Source organism: Vicugna pacos, chromosome 26, assembly GCF_048564905.1.
Source record: "Vicugna pacos chromosome 26, VicPac4, whole genome shotgun sequence".
NCBI lineage: Eukaryota > Metazoa > Chordata > Mammalia > Artiodactyla > Camelidae > Vicugna > Vicugna pacos.
In genome coordinates, this window is record NC_133012.1 from 10,133,821 (window position 1) to 10,151,321 (window position 17,501).

At 45.5% G+C, this 17,501-nt stretch overlaps 1 protein-coding gene across 3 annotated transcripts in view; it reads right to left on the bottom strand.

Annotated features, from left to right (window-relative positions):
* NRG1 (neuregulin 1) overlaps nucleotides 1-11,590 on the bottom strand; it is an 885,407-nt gene extending 873,817 nt beyond the window's left edge. For all 3 annotated transcript variants that reach the window (XM_072950309.1, XM_072950308.1, XM_072950310.1), the window contains exon 1: nucleotides 9,621-11,590. In XM_072950309.1, the coding sequence (XP_072806410.1) occupies nucleotides 9,621-10,332 (712 nt within the window). In that variant the 5' untranslated portion in view covers nucleotides 10,333-11,590. The remainder of the gene's footprint in view (nucleotides 1-9,620) is intronic.
* Between the last annotated feature and the right edge of the window lie 5,911 nt (nucleotides 11,591-17,501).

Genomic DNA, 17,501 nt, shown 5'->3' on the forward strand with positions numbered 1-17,501 from the left:
TATACAGATCTGGAGCCAAAAACCAGAGCCTGGGCTAGAGATGTGGACTTAGGAGCCATGATTTCTAAGCACCATTAGACCTGGGGGCGCAGATGAAGTCACCAGGGGCCGAGGGAGGAGAACCAAACTGGACGTGACGCAGCAGCGGCGTGCCCTGCCCAGCGCAGCCTGTGACCCTGCCAAGGCCTCTTCATGCAGCGATTTAACAAGTCAGATCAAATTACTTCTCCTTTGACAACTTGTTTCCGCACTGCTCATCCTACTCGCCGACGGACTAAAATATATCATCTTCTCGCGGGGAGGGTACAGCTCAGTGCTAGAGTGTGCGCTTAGCGTGCACAAGGTCCCGGGTTCAATCCCCAGTACTGCCATTAAAATAAGTAAACCTAGTTACCCACCCCAAAAAAACAAATAAAATAAAAATAAAAAATATCATCTTCTTGCCCAAACCACCAGAATCCTAAGCTGAGAAGAAAGGTTTTTTAGCCCCACCCTGCATGCAGGCAGGAACCCTCTCCCCAGCCTCAGAGAACTGGTGTCATCCGGCTGGGAGCCACGTCTCCCCACAAGCTGTGCGGACCTCGCCCAGTTTTGCAACAGCGCTAATTCTCAGGACCTAGAACAGTGCCAGATATACCGTGTTAAATAAAAATTCGTAGAAAAACACTGAATCTGTCATCTTACTAAAACAAATGACTGAACTTCCCTGCTTTTAAAGGTTTACAGTTGTAGGTTAATCTGTTAGTCATTGTAGAGCTTCAACGACAGTGTTTGCTTCTTGAAAAGACGATGCTCGTGAACACACGTTAATTATTCTAGACGGAATAATAAAATGACCCAAAGGCAAGGGAGGTGAAAAGGTGTGGAGGGAGAGGAGGACCCTCTTTCCTGACTCTATGGCCAGAGGACCTTCTACTTGTGAGTAAGAGGAGGACCCTCTGAGCATCTGGCTGTGTGGATACTCTGGCCTCCTGGGTGAGCCAAGACACGCTCCCACCCAGAAAAAGTGGAAACACCTGCTTTTAAAAAACAAAGAACATAAGGGAAGCTTGTCACAGCACCAAGTATGGAGTAAAACCTACTTTATACGGTGCTCTGTGTTCACAGGTTAGAGTGAGTGTTTCTGGCAGGATCCTGACTAGGACAGTGGTGGCAGCTGAGGGACGCAGCTGTCCCTTTAAGGAGACGTAGACTTTCCACAGACAGAAATAAGGGAGGAAGCAGATCCAGGCAGAGGAAACAGTCCACGTACAAAGTGGAGGACTAGGAAAGCACGTGGCCTGTCCATAGAACTGACTGCGAAAAATTGTTCGCAGAGTAAAACAGAAAGATTAGGCTTAGCTCAGACTAGGGACGGGCACTGAACGTCAGGCTCTCACGTTAACGCTGGGGCCTCCATTCAAAGTTCCTGAGCAGCGAAAGAGATCTAATAAAAACAGTAGTTTAGAATGACTCATCCTCTGGTGCAGTGTTTAAATGGAAGGTGATTTGGAGCAGTGGACAAAATAGAGGCAGGGAAAGAAAAAGTGGAATATTGATGAATAGATAGAGTCATTTCAAAGATTCTGATACTAACCCAAATCCAAGCATGATAAGGTGTCTTTCTGGGCCACGTGGACAGCAACATGAATACAACAGCATTCTCATGGCGCACACAGGCCGAGCTCTCTCTTCAATATTGTGTGGGTTTTTACTTAGCCATTATCTGTTGCACTTTTGTTATCTGGTGGCCTCAGATTCAGGAGCCTAAATGCGGAGTGAAATGAAGAATTGAAGTGCGGACCACTTCTGTTTCCTGAGAACTTTGGTTTATCAATGTATAATTAGAGGCACTATAAATAGAAAAGCAACCACATAAAACCTGCTTGCCAGCACTTCATACCCATCAGGACAGCTGTTATCAAACCAACAGAAAATAATACATGTTGGCGGGAAAGTGAGGAAACCGGAACCCTTGAGTATTGCTGGAGGGAACCTAAAATGGTGCAGCTGCTCTGGAAATTAGCATGGCAGTTGCTGAAAAAATTCAACATAAAATTACCACGTGACCCAGCAATCCCACCTCTGGGCGTGTACCCAGAAGAACAGAAAGCAGGGTCTCGAACAGATATTTGGACACCCATGTTCCTAGAAGCACGTAAATACAACAGCCAAAAGGTAGAAGAACCCAAGTGTCCACAGATGAGTGGATAAGCAAAATGTGGTATATACCTGTGGTGGAATATTATTCAGCCTTTAAAAGGAATGGAATTCTCACACATGCCACAACATGGACGAGCCTTCAGGACATTATGCCAAGTGAATTAAGCCAGTAACAAAAAGGCAAAACTCTATGATTCCACTAATATGAGGTAATTTATCGTCAAATTGTGGAGACAAATTAGTATGGTAGTTGCCAGGGGCTGGAGGAGGAGGGAACAGGGAATTAGTGTTTAATTGGTATGGAGTTTCCATTTGGAAAGACAAAAAAGTTCTGGAGTTGGTGGTGACAGTGGCTGATTAATATGAATACTTAATGCCACTGGACTGCACACTTAGAAATGGCTAAAATGGTAAATTTTATGTTACAACTTAAAAAAAAAAAACACCCTCACCAGAATAAGACTGTGGTCCAAAATGCTGGAGTTTTGAATAGAAGTCCTCCTGCAATGAAAGAAGAGTTGTCAGCACTGAGGGACAGACGTGAGCAATCTCAGCAGATGGGAACGAGGACATCAGAAGAAAGAGCACCTCAGAGATGTCCAGACTTGCAAAAAAGTAGAGTCTGGGAAATTGCAAAGCTGGGTGCGACAATGAACTCTGAGCAGAACATCTCCGTCCGGGCAGCCATCAAAGAGCCCTAATTGCCAGAGCCACTCCCAAGGACAAAGTCTAATGACAAATTCTACGTGAAGCAAGCAGCATCCTTCTCCTCCGTAGCTAGCTACCAGGTTCTGCACAGAGGTGCAGCCGGGGCGCTCCCTACAGTGGGAGAAAATGCTGCCCCTGCCTCTGCTGCTTCACCAGTAACACATCGTCACTCATGGTGTCCCCAGAGCCAGCTGAGAAAGCGGAAGGAAAGGTCATCAGAGCCCCAGTGGATACACGCCATCCCACCTACAGTCTAACCAAGAGCTGACGTGACATTCAAAGGAAAGAAAAAGTGAAATGTAATTCGTCCAACATCTGTTTTTATTATTTCCCAGGGACACAGGCAGTGCTTTTCCATCTTCAGTTACAAGAACTGGACTTACAGTGCTCAGGTGGTTAAACACCTGTGGGGCAGATGGAGGAAGAACACAGAATTTCTGAGTACCAAGATCTAGTACCTAAAACAGAATGAGGTGTAATGATGTGGGAATGGATCTGTTCAAAACAGTGATAGGGATTCACTGACTGTTCAAAATCCCTTCTGTGCTTGAAGTCTTTACAACACAGGGAATTCTGTTCCCTGGCTGGAGCTATAGGCTACACAGAATAAATACAAAATATTAAGATCCAGAAATAGTTGAGGAAAAGCAAACTTTAGGAGATAAACTTTCTCTGAAGCCCAAAGGTTGATCCAGAGGAGAGAATGATGTCCTGATAGGATTCGGCTCTAAGTGCTACATCCTACAAATATCATCTCACCAAATTTGAGACCTGAAGAGAAACAATCAGGTTTCTTTTTCTTTTCAAAATTCAGCCTAGAGTAGTGATTGCCTGCTCTATCTGAGAACTTTTGTTTATCAATGACTGTATGATTAGACGCACTAAGTTTGAGCAGAAAACAGTAACAGTATAAAAACTGCTCACCACCATTTCACACCCATTAGGATGGCTATTATCAAAACAGAAAATAACACCTGTCGGCGGGAAAGTAAAGAAACTGGAATCCTCGTGCGCTGGGTGCATGAAGTGCTTCCATCACTTAACCGTTTGATTATTTAACAGGTATTTAATCAACACGGAACTATTAAGCAACATGTGTCTATCAAAGAGGGAAAAAAAGATACAAACTCAAGGAGTGGTAGTTCTAACCACGTGGTCTTAGCCCCTCCATTTTTAGCCTCCTTTGCCTTAATGGCAATTCCCAGACTAGAGACAAGCATTTGGGACAACAGGGTTACTGCTGAGGACTCTGCATATTTAGCAAAGCAGAGAGGGCTTCACCTCTCTGACCATGATTCCTCCATGCCCCCAGCTCCCAGCTGTGCCCACTGCCAAGACACTAGTACATGTCCCCTTGTGCTGGGCTCAGCTCAGCCCCTACATTCTGGCACAGCGGAGCAAAAAGCAGAGACAGGAAGACTCCAAGTGTGCTACCTCCTAAATCTGGCCCCCAGCTCCAGAAGCCCGCAGCCCCCCGAGCTGTGCTCACCAAGGCCCCAGCAGCTGGGGCAGCTCTCCACAGCCAGAGCCTTGAACTTGGTCTGGGGAAGCCCCTGAAACAGAGGTGTCGTGCAGATCACCACCTGTGTCCTCGTGGGAGGGGCAAAGAGCCTATCACGAACAGGAAGACCATCTACATTCCCCTCTTGGGATCCAAGAGCTCCGTTTTCTGACACACTGTAAACAAAGTTTCTTCTATTTTGTTTTTTATTTTTTTTAGTTATTGTGAAAAACAGGATATAAATTTGACTAGGTCCTCATGGGGAGAACCAAGGCTAGGATATAGCTTCCCAGGAAACTATTTTCCATAGGGAAGAATATCCTGGTTCTCTTGAAGACCCAACGGAAGTGTCCATTACCGCTGAGGCATCTCTTCCTAAGATTCCTGGAAGGCAAGTCTGTGCTGGGGGGAACTGCTTCCTAATCAAGTCTACACCAAGCAGAGGTTCATCAGCCCATTTTTAGCCTTCAACTTCACCAAAAAAAAAAAAAAAATTTTTTTTAACCTTCTTCAACCTTTTCGGATCCTTTGGAAATAGAGAAAGAGGAGACAAGACTTCAGAAACAGGACTGTCTCTGCACATTACAGCTCCAAATAATATGAAAATACAATACTATGAAAATATAACCTCTCCCCCAGCCCTCACTTCAACTCAGTAAGATTTAAGTCCGAATTCTATAAATTCCCCAATAATTCAACTTTAGATTTATAAAGTATGGCTGGCAGTATCATTCCTCAATTGTTCAAGTATTATAAAGTGACTTATATTTGGGAGAGTGGCAAAGTCATACACGCTTTCATAACGTTACTTTAATTTGAACCAAAATCTCATGGAAACAGAGGAGCACAGAGGGAAACACCCCTGCACCAATTCGGAACATTCATATATGGAGGGAAAACTGTCCCCAGTAGCCATTTCGGTTACTTGAAAATAAGAATATTAAAAATTAGATTTTCCTTTCTTAGGAAACTTTGACTAAAACATTGTTACATTATTGTTCTGGGTAACAAAGCGCATTAGTCAATATGAGCTCTAATTTACCTTTCGTTTTTCATTATGTACTTTTTTCCTAATATACGTTCAATGACTATAATAATCCATGACTCCCACTCTTGCTCATGATACACTTTGTTTTCATTATTATCATTCATTTATATAAGGTTAATCAAAATACCCATTCAATCAGAGCTATTTATAATTTTTTTTCTATCATTTGCACATAACAAAAACAACCAAACCAAAAAAAAAAAAACCCTAAGTATTGTTAAGTACTAAGGGCAGATGAGAGTTTAAACATCTTTGGACATCTGGCCCGTTCATCACTTGTCACTGAATTTTAAAAATAGGTTTTCAATGATGTTATGTTTATAATTAAGAAAAAAAATAACAGGAAGAAAATGGGCATCGAAGCAAAGGAGATTTCCCGAACAATGAATAGATTGCATTTGACAAGGGCAATAACCCTCCCAATCACGTCTTTTGCTCTCATTTGCTATAAATACACAGGCCAGCGGAAGCACAGCCCACTGTTGTGACCCTCAGCGCTGTTTCAGCTTCCTGGTCTTACCTAGTACATTAAGACATATGGTAAGACTTTCCCTAGATCTGGAGGATTTATAGCTCTCCCACAAGGGATGAGAACAATCCCCTAGCGCCTGTAATATATTCTGATTTAGATATTTAAATTCACCCTTTAAAATATTTTTATTCCAACGAGTTGTTTTCCCAAATGACCTATCTTGGTTTCATTTTTTAACATAAATATATACAAACACATACACAGTTCCTCTGCTCCACAGAAAGTAGTGTTTTAAATACAATACGGACTTTTGACAGTAAGATTTATATAAAGAGCGCAAACACTTGGGAGATTAAATTTACACGTGCATTTATGAAACACAAGCAGTCAAGCTCTATCTGTTCCTTTTGCTGCCTCCTTAATAGAGCCTTTTTAAAGAATAATTGTCTTCAACGTTGGCTGGAAAATACCTGCAGCATTTTTGTCATTTTCAAAACACCATAAGGTCAGTACACTTTATTACCAAGTTATCAAGGAGATTAGGAAAAGAAAGTGCCATTTATCATAAACACTTTGTAAACATGTTTGCATTATCAATGCATTCCAGTATTAAATGATACACTGACTATTTAGATTCGCTTGTAAGAACACAACTGCTGTATAAATCATGCATGGCCCAGTTACAGATGCTATTCAACATCAGTACCTTTACTCTTTGATGGAAATCAGTTTCAGCCTAGTATGATCGTGATGCTTTGAAAACTAAACGCGTCGTGCATCCATGATTTGTTTGAACAATAGAAATTTAACTGAACAGCAAATGATTTTGCATTCCAATAAATATAAAACTTGGAAATAAGTCTCAGCCTGTCCAGTGAGCAAGAGAGAAAGCAAAGCCTGGGAAGAATTTAACTGGAAAGAAAGTGTAATTCACAAAAACCTTAAATGTAAAGCAGACAAGCTGTGAGATTCTGTGTTGTCTTCTAAAACACACTAGATGGTTTCTGCTTCCAAAAATCCATGGTTTAGAGAAGAACTTCTTTTTATACAGATACGACTCAGGAGTTTATCTTAAATGGGGGCGAGGGGGACGGTGGGAAGAAGAAATAATTGAGGGAAGACTTCCATTAGCTCAACCCTTAGGCTAATCTGTTGCATGTGTAGTTTCCACACTAGTAAGCAACTTGCAGGAAACAACACTGCAGCTGAGCGCAGGAGAGCTGGAAACTGTTCCCCCGGGGTACCATATCACACAAAATGACTTTGCTGTATTCCCTCTCCAGCCTAGCGTCCTGGCTCAGGCAGGAACACAACCATCTCACCCCCAGGGCAGCTTCATGTCATTAGATAAGAACCCTCTGCTCCACCACTCTCCCTGAAATCTTCTGACCAGAAGCAGCTCACTCAGGACAAATCAGCCCCTGTTCTCTCTGTATGTTTCTTTTCGTTTGCCTGTTTCCCGATTTGTGTTCCTTTGCCTGGTACATTCTGAATGACGTTGTTAACTGAAACCACACAACTGGATGAATTCACAAGTTCTCACACACTCACAATACACTTTTACACTCAATATACCAAGTGTGGATTTACTGAGTTTACATTATGTAAAATAGCTTATGCTATTTACTTATATCCTACAATGTTACAATAAGTACTATGCCCATAAAAATGCAAGAGTAACCTTTAGCACCATTTCAGTTAGTCCTTAGCCAAACCTATTAGTTAAGGTTTCATGCAATATCATACTTTAAAGTACAGAACACTAAAATCAAACAGTAATTTACACAAACCTAAAGTAACTTCACATTTTCCTAATCTACTCAATTACACGCAGGAACTTTCCAGTTAATTTAAAAAAAAAAAACTTGGTTTGCTTAGCATGCTGCAACTTATAACTACATATGTCCTTTGGCAAACAAAAGGGTAAAACTACCTTCAATGAGGCTTTTTTGGCTTAGAAGCACAAAAATACAGTAGTATTCCTCCAGACAACATGCATTTTCCATTTCCAAACATCCTCTGGACCCTTATAAGAACTTCATCCCCGAAAACTGACATTACTTTCTAGTTAAGAGGCATCACTCACACCATTGTTAACCTAGCAGCATACCCTGAATCCTAGGCATCACTGCCAACTACCATCCCCTTTATATTACCTTCCACCATGTGCAGTAAATGATTCACAACTCATTTGGGGTCAAGGCAAAATCCTTCCTGAATTGCATGTAATAAAACATGTGAAAATTGGCCAACGGCATGGCTCAAAAGGCTTTGCTTCAGATTCTCTAGGAGAAGAACATCCGATGCAGGATGATGATGTAGAGCTCTTGTGTTTCCTAATAAGACAGCTCCCAGCAGAGAGTTTCCCACGTTTTACAGTGACATCTATCAGCCAGACCCGGGGAATCCCAACGTCATTCAGCTTTCTTCAGCACCACTGTCTGAGAACAGCTTCTATCCAGAGTGGAAAGAGCATTGTTAAAATATGAGCAATGCCCTTGCCTGACATTAAAACCAGACCATTAGCTATTCATTTACCCCAGGCTATCAGCGCCACAAACGCCAACCAGAAATTTCAACAACTGGCCATCCCCTGACACACTCCCCAGGCAGGCTGAGATTGGCATGGTGCTCAGTTCTGTAAAAATTCAATTAACCCAACCATCTATTAGACAGATACATAAAAGACCAGGGGAAACTATTATCCATGTTAGAATTTGTGGTGTGTAATCTCGTTAATTTAAGGTTTGAGCAGAAACCCTGCTAAGTTCTGGCGATTATGTATCAGGAAATTACACGAATATTTAGAACCTAGAAATTATTTCATGAAAGACAAACACAATGTTACCTCAGAAATGTAATCAGATCATCAACTAATTTTTCAGATCTGATAAATGCTAAGGAGACCTGGGAAGAATCCTTTTCAGGGGTAAAATCGGGAAAGGTCTGGGAAATTGGATTGCTCAACTTCTCTTGCGAAATTCTTCTTAAGGGCCTACACGTGAAGCTCCGTAATGACGTTCAGCTGTTCTGATTCACTGACGTGCCAAAACGTACTCCAAACCCAAGTATTGTGAAAACAAATTCTTGAGACGATTTCACCAAAAAGAAGCACACCCAACTTTCTACTTCCCCCAGACACAAATTCACAAGGTTCACCTATCTGTTGGACACTGAGTTCGCCCCAAACTCGGCCACACTGAAAGGGGAATCTTAACGAGCTATCCTTTCCTGGCCGAACTCTCTTTAGACACAAACCGCTGACCATATCCACACTCCAGACTCTCAAGTGATGGGAAGACGTTACAAACCTGTCGGACTTGCTCTTCCTCCTTCAAAGGAAAAGCCCCACAAGGCTGCCCGCGCCCCATCCCCCGCCCCTCAGCAGAAACTCCTCACCAAAGCCAAGTTCAAGAAGGCAAAAGCAAGAAAGCCGCCGGCCCATTTCCATTACACTTAGTGAACGAAACCCCAAGGGTTCAGAAAGTTTGAGGGGGTCCCACCCGAGGACCAAACGTGGGCTCTCACCCATGGCAAAACCTCGAAAACGGGTAACTGGATTAGGCGCTGCGGGAGGAGTCCAAGCCGCGAACCCTCCTCCTCCGAGACTCGCCGACCGTCTCCCACCCCGAAACTCCGCCGCCCAGACCGCGTCCGCCCCGCAGCCGTCGAGCCCCGGCGCCCGGCGCGCCCCGGGAGTGCGCCCTCCCCGCCCGGCCCCGGCGCGCCCCGCGGGGCGAGGAACTTACCGCACCGCTTGCACAGCACCCGGCTGACCTCCTTCTTGAGGTTCCGGCCCGTCTCGAGAGGGGGGAAAGATGCTCGGAAGGCGGCCGGCACGCGGCTACTGCTGTTGGTCTCGGGCTCCATGAAGAAGATGTACCTGCTGTCCTCCTTGAGCCGCCCGCAGGAGGGGAAAGCGGGGTAGCCCCAGGCGCCTAGGCGCACGGTGAGCAGCGAGTCTTTCTTCAAGCCGCCGGCTTTCACCGCCCACACCTGGTGCACCTTCACCAGATAGGGCGCCTCGTCTCCGGGGTCCGCGGCGCTGGGCGCCGGGGCCGTGGGCCAGGAGGGCACGGTCCCGTTGGCGGCGGGCAGCGCTCCCGGGCTCGCGGCTGGCGGCCGGCGCTCGCCTCCCCACGCCCCTGCCTCGCCCGCCGCCGCCGCCTTCCTGTCGAGTGCCCCCTGCTGCCGCCGCGGCGGGTGCACCTTCCCCTCGATCACCACCGCGGCGCGCTGAGCCAGCTCCTGCACCGAGCCCACGCTGGGCGGGGACGCGTAGCACACCGAGGCCCCCGCGGGAGCCGCCTCTTCGCCGGCGGCCGCCCCCGGCGCCAGGGCCGCGGTCCACAGGAGCAGCAGCAGCAGCGGCGGCGGCGGCGGCGAGCGGGCCGCTTGGCCGGGGCGCGGGGCTCGGGGGCCGGTCCTCCCGGAGCGGCGCGGAGCGCGTCGCCATCTCATGGTGCGAGGTGCGTGCGGGCTCCTGGCTGTCGGTTCGGACTCTGCCTGGCTCTCTCGCGCTGCCTCCTTTTTCCTCTCTCCTCCTCCCCTCTCACGCCTCCTCCTCCCCCCCTTACCCTCCTCCTTTATTTATTTATTGAGGGGGGTGGTGTAGGAGAGTTGTTTATGGGAGGAGGAGGAGGAGGAAGGGAGAGAAGAGGTGGGTGGAACCACAGAAAGGCGAAGAGGTATACGGGCGAAAAAATAAATAAAGCAAAATAGAAAAGGAAAAAAGAAAGCCGCCGCCACCGCCTCGGTTGCTGGGAGTGACAGGTCCTCCCCGCGCCGCCGCCGCGCCCGAGCCCTGCTGTCGGGGCTGCTGTCACCGGAGGAGGACGTGGAGGTGGAGGAGCTGCTGAGCGGGTAACAGTCCTTTGTGTGAAGTGATGCTGCGGCGGCTGCTGAGGCTGCGAGCGAGCGGCGGGGCGAGAGCGCGAGGGAGAGAGCCCTGGAGGCGGAGTTGCGTGCCTGGAAATCGCAGGGTGGCCGCGGCGGCGGCAGCGCCCTGCGCCTGGCCGGCCTGTTTACCTGCGGTGCGAACTCGCCCCGCGCTTGCCTTCCCCATGCTGATGCCCGAGCCCGGCCCGAGAGTCGGTCCTCCGGGGTCTTCCCTGGCCTGCGCGCCTCCTCGCTCGCCGTCGCCCCGATTGCTGCAATGGGAAGCCGGGCGGCAAGCCGGCTGCAGTCCGAGTGGGCTGCGGAGGTTTGCTGGGAGCGAGAGGTGACGCTTCGGCGACTGGGGACCTGTTAGCCAGCGCAGGAAGGAAGTGGGCTCGCGGGAGGTGCGGGGCCTCGTGGCAGAAAAGTTTTGGGTGCACTGGCGCCTGGAGAGTCCGAAGGGAGCAACATGTTCGCAGGAGGCAGGCTGCAATTAAAACAACTTTGTATCTCGCTCGCCCTCCCGCTGCCGCGCACGCACGGGGAGCGCTTCAGCTGTGCTGCCTCTAGCACGCTGCCCTTGTGTGACGCGTCCGTCTTGCTGACACTGGCCTTTTCTCCTACGGAAATTCCTGCTTCGCCCTCATTTTATGACCTGAGCGCGACTGCTGATACTCCTCTCATTACTCGAATAAAACAGTTGCTCAGTAAGGCTATTTTGTATAAAGTTTATGGCACTTCGTCAACTAGTCAGTTTAAAACAAAAATAACGGAATGAGAGGAAAGACGCCCCTGTAGTTGCTGGAACAAAAGCTCCCAGGTGTGAGGAGCTGGAGTTTAAATACCGTTCCTTCTGAATGCCACCGCCCGCTCCGCACCTAACTCACCCCACCTGCGTCTGCCACCCCCCGTCCCGCCCAATTTAAGGAGCTACTTTAAAATTAAGACTCCATTATCTCCCAGAGATGTTCTTTTCAAGCCAGTACCGCTCAAAAGAAAGAGCATTTTAACATTTAAAGGAAAATATTTCTCTTACGCTCTTTTATGGTGAAAAGTATATTCAATGACCTAATAAAATTGAGTTCAAATTCTTTGTTATTCAGTGGCCTATTAGAGCCACAGTGAAGAATTTAAGGTTTTTAAAGCACTCTAACTTTCTAATATCCTTTACTCTGGGGTTCTTTAAATTGCCTACAGGAGTTTCTTGAAGGTAAATCACATTAGCTTTAGATTTTTCTATATAAAAAGTAAAAGATTATAAGCCACAAAGTTTTTGTTTGTTTTGTCTTTTTTTTTTTTCTGTCTTGACAGAATATAGTTGGCTAGAAAACAATGTCTTATTCTCTCTGAGTCCAGCTTGGACAGATGGGGTCCGGATGCTCACTGTGTGTTTCAACATATGGGGATTCCTATTTCGTACTGCCTCATGGGGTGTTTCAAGATATCAGCATAATAGTGCAGGTCTGGCCTCCAGTGTATGTTCTCTTAGATGCTTGCGTTCCTACTGATGGATTGAGAGCGGTCAGACCTCCCATCCTACTGGTGTCTTCACTTTTCTTTGACCTGACCTCATACATTTCTGACTCTTGCCCTGTTTGGTGTTGCAGCTCTAGCCTAGAACACTTTCTCCCTTCATCTCCACCTTGAAATTTAGACCTTTTATCAGTTATTTGCTGTGTGACAAAACATTCCAAAACATGTTGGCCTAAAACAATGTTGACTCATGGAGATCCTGCGGGTTGGCAGTCTTGACTAGGCTCAGCCAGGGAGTTCTGTGCTCAGCTGGGCTCACTGAGGGCTCTGCTCAAGGCTAGCTAGTCTCAGTTGGCCTCAGCTGAGACAGCTCAGCTCTTAAAGGATGTAGTCTCTTTCCCTTCAACAGCCGTAACTGGGCTTGTTCATGGCAGCTGGACATATTCCAAGAGAACAGCCAGAAGCGTGCCAGGCATCTTGAGGCCTAGGCTCAGAACTGGCACCTGGCCACTGCCTCTGGTATAAGGCGAGCCCAAATTCCAGGGGCGGACTCTCAGCGTGAGGAGCTGGGAACTCGCGCTGCCCGGGGAAAGAGATCGGGAAGGGGAAGCCTGGAGGCCATTTCTACAAGCCGCATCCTTTGAGGTCCACTGGCCCCTGTAGCCTTCTTTCTCAAATGCTGGACACTCAGAGCCACCACCTGCACGTGCAGTCACCCTGCATTTGCAGCCTGTATCATGCCTCCTCGATTTTGATCGTTATTTTTATTGAGCTGTTTCCATTTTACTCCTGTCTCTTCAGCTAGATTGTAAGATTGTTAAAAAGCAGAGGCCATGTTTTCAGCATTCCCCTCTTTTAACCCAATTTGGGGGACATATTTAGCACTCAATAAATGTCAGCTGATTAATCAAGACTGCTGGGATGACGTACTTACCACACATTACCCCCAAACTGCCCAATGCTGTCAGAGAGATGGAAGTCCAGGAAGTGAAAACAACAATAAAATTTTAAAGCACTGGTTTACAGAGTCATTAAATGCATAGATAACCCCTCTTAGCCCTTTGCAAAACATCGTATCTATGATTAAACATGAGCTGCTGCTTAAGCTTTTTAACGCCCTTTTTATGTGTTTTTTAAATGCCTTTACTCCCACATTTTCTTCTCCCCCTCTCTCAGCTAAGTGATACTGAAGGATAATTCTCGTGCCTATTTTCTGTGCAAAGCTGAGGACCGTTTGCACACGTATCTCATTTCAGTTCTTGTACTGGAGTCATCATTTTTGTGGGCACTCATATATCAAAGGGATGTTACCCTTTCTGGCCCTTTTGAATGAAAGGGACGGGCATTTCTAATGTGATTAACATACTCTTGAGAAATGAATGAACAATTGTTCAGTGTGATTAAATGCTCTTCAGAAAAGGGACAATTTAATTTGTCCACACCATTGTTTTAAAAAGACCAAAAGGAAAAGGCTCATCCTTGGAAACGTCCTAAAACAGGGTACTTAAACTGCATCAGACTCACTGGTGCACAGATTACCAGCCCCATCCCAGAGTTTCTGATGCAGAAGGTCTGGGGTGGGGGCCCAAGAATCTGCATTTCTAACAAGTTCCCAGGTGCTACTGACGCCGCTGCTGGGGGAGAGACCACACTTTGAGAACCAGTACCAAAACCCTTAGATTTATAAACTTCAATACACACCTCATAACGACATTATAAGTGTGTAAACATACTTAGGCATGATATTCAAATATTCAGTGTCCCCTCCATCACAGATTTTCCCCATCCCAATTTTGAAAAGGAAATGTGGGTTGCCTGCTTGGTTTTTAGAGGCTGGTACTATTTAGCAAACTTCACCTGACTAGGTAAGGAGGCATGGATAACCATCTTTGGACAATTCAGGTGAGTGTTTCCTGGAGGACTCAATTTGTCTCATTGGTCAGTTGGAACCAAGAGGAAAACTAGAGATCAGAGCAGCTGTCATCATGTTACCTGGGAATATTTTATCTGCTCAAGTGGAGAAAGGACAGTCAGACAAAATTACGCAGCAAAATACTATTTCTACCAGTTCAGAAAATCTGAAGAGGGAGTCCACAGTGCAGTGGCCACCTGTAAAGGTCTGCCCACCCCCAGCACTTTATACCTGATTAATCCCTCCGAACGGTGGCCACTGAAGGGGCAACAGGAAAGCCACAGAGGCATGATGTCTACTTTACCATCACTGATCAACAGCACATAGAGTGCACTCCTTCAGTCACAAACCACAAAATAACTATACTCCTGGTCATGGAGTCCTGAATTTGCAGTCTCTCAAAGAATCCCTGCTTGTTTAGCCACTTGTCTTGGAGCAGACACGGGGTCCAGAAAAAATTTAGACAGTGAATTAACAATAAGCCTTGTTTGAGAGAAGAGCAAGTTAAAAGAATGGTGAATTATAGACCCTGGAAACCACCCATAAGAAGCAATCTGATAAACTGTCTCTGCTGCAGAGCAGCTATGAAGTTAAGGAGGCTTCATCAAACCCAAGCTGCAATGAGTCCTCAAGAACTGGGCCAAGCCCCTTGAGTCATAGACACTCAGGGTTCTAGACGCCTCCATCCACCCACCCATCCATCTGTCCATCCACCCATCCATCTACTCATCCACACACCCATCTATTCATCCACCCCTCCATCTATCCATTTCTTTAATTACATGATTTTAAAGGGCAATACTATGTAGCACAAAGTGGGAATATAGAGATGAAAGGCTCCTGCCTCGAAGACACTCAGAACCTAGTGCCACTGATCTGCATACTTTGGTAGGACATGGGATCCTGTAGATTTCACATACGTCAACCCAGCTGAGAGAAAGAAAAGAAAGAAGCCAAGAGGATTCTCTGATTGCTGTGTTTGTGATTCAAGACATCTTTGAACTTCCTGGCAAGTATGAAACATCGAGAAGTCTCAATTCGGTTCATTTCCTCAACCCACCAAAGCAACAGCCCTTAGCAGCCAACCAAGAGATGAACTCACCGGACATTTGTATTGGGCAATATATGTAAAGCTTAAGGACATATTGGCCTGGGGTCAGATTCCAGTTCTGCTATTTATTTACCAATCCCATAACCCTAGGACAATTTATGAATTTTCTGAGCCTGTTTTCTTATTTATTAAATGGGCATAATCCCTGTTTTATTTCAAAGGACACTTAAAGGGGCTATAAAATAACCCAGTATACATGAAAATTCTTTAGAAACTCCATTGTTATGCAAAATACAAAGTAGGTAACTGATATCTGAGTCAGCCGGAACTGCTGGTCTGGGCTGGCAATCCTCTCTCGCATCTGTACGAGTTAATGATTTTTTTGGTCTGTTGTTTCTGTTGATGGTAGCGGTCGGGTGTGTGTGTGTGTGTGTGTTTTCTGAAGGAGAAAGGAGGAACTTGGCAAAGCAACACAGGCGGGAGAAGGATGGAAAACAGAGGACACCATGGGATGTGTCCCCCGGGGCCAGCTCAGACAAGGGCTCATCCTTATAAGGACAAAACCGCAAGTAAAAGCTCAAGTGGCCACTTTGATGCAGGATGTTGTAAAACTTAAAGGCACCACAGCACGCATACTGCTTTAAAACTCAGGTGAAAAGTAAAAAGGCAATGTGAAAGGGAAGACCACTTCCCATTTCTGGGAAGAAGGACCCCTGCAGTTGTGTCGTGAAGGAACTAAGGGGGAACACGACAGCAGGGCAGTGTCCCTGCACTTGTCGAAGAAGTGGGGGAGCTGTGTTCTCACGGCAGCTCCTCTGAAGAGAGAAGACAGAACAGAACAGCAGGCTTAGTTCATGCGTGGCAGCCCCATGGTGGGAGTTCCCAGCCATGACCAGGGCACACTGCAGGGCGGGTGTGGATATCGAGGGAAGACCCTGTAATTACACCCACATGAGCCAATGAGCTAGAAATGGAGGTATCACTGTTAATATGATTTCCCCAGTACCCTCCTTGGAGACAATGAGATGATGAATATTCATGTTATTATTAACATTATTATTGACTAATATAAAACAATCCTATGAGGTAGAGAAAGAATCATTATGATCATTTTGCAGATTATTGAAGCCCATTTTTTAGATCAAATACTATTTTTATTTAATCTCTTTTCCTTGTGCACGAGTTTCTTATGCCTCATTAGTAGTAAGGCACAGTCAACAGATAACATATAAACCATGCAATAGAAATGTGCTACTTACAATCCTAAATACATTACATGTAAGTTATTCATTTCCCCTCAGAAGTTGATTTGAAAGTTTCATCGTGATATCATGACTGATATTTAGGAGTCATGAACATGAAATTTATTTATAGGAACACTTTATGTTGCTATTTACAAACAGCAAATGTGAAGAAAGAAGAGGTTTGATGGTTAAGTTTGTTTTGAGTTCCCATCTTTCTCGGTGGTAAAAGCAAACAGCATTTTTGCTTTCTTTCCAATGATCCCAAAAGGAGTCAATGGTTATTCTTAAAACTTTCTAAGGGATCTTCCTTAGGGATGAATATAACCCAGGAAGAAAATTTTTAAAAGCTTGTTGAAAGGTAAATGGTCATATGTGTGATGGAATATTTTTCTAAACTTTTACAGTGATATACACCCCAATTCAGTCAAAGAAGGAAGCAAAAACATAAATTGTGAGGCTCAAAGATCCAATCCTGACGCTCAGTTTTCCACGATTTGACTGTTTTCTGATTGTTTCACCCCAGAAGCTCTCAATGGCATCGTTCCCTTGAGAGGGTTAAGATATAGATGGCGCCCTCAATCAAACAGGAAACAAATATATGTTGAGAATGCAAGGAGGACCACAGTCCACCTGACTTTATGCATCTCTTTCCATGAGCATAGAATACTTCCACTTTGGTCAGTTTTGTTTTTCTTCGGTTTTTCAGATGGTTCTGCTTTAGAACCTGCTGACAGTAGACACTTTGTGCTCCTTAAATATAACTCCCTAAAAAATCATAATTACTTTATGCTAACTTCTATTTTGCAGCCTCAGTAAAAGCCTCGGTATGAAAGTGAGTTTCTTACTAGGTTGAAGAGGGCACTGAAGCCTAGGAATTAACAAGGACGTGTAATGAAATATACAAAAGCAAGAGAAATGTTAATTTCCTGCCCTACTGTTAGGTTGCACATCAGCTTCTTACTATATCCACTCAGGAGAGCATGGTATAAATAAATGTTTTATCAGCCACCCCCTAGCCTGGGTGTTGTGTTAGAACATCATAAACCTTCCCCATTAGTTACTTCTTAAACTA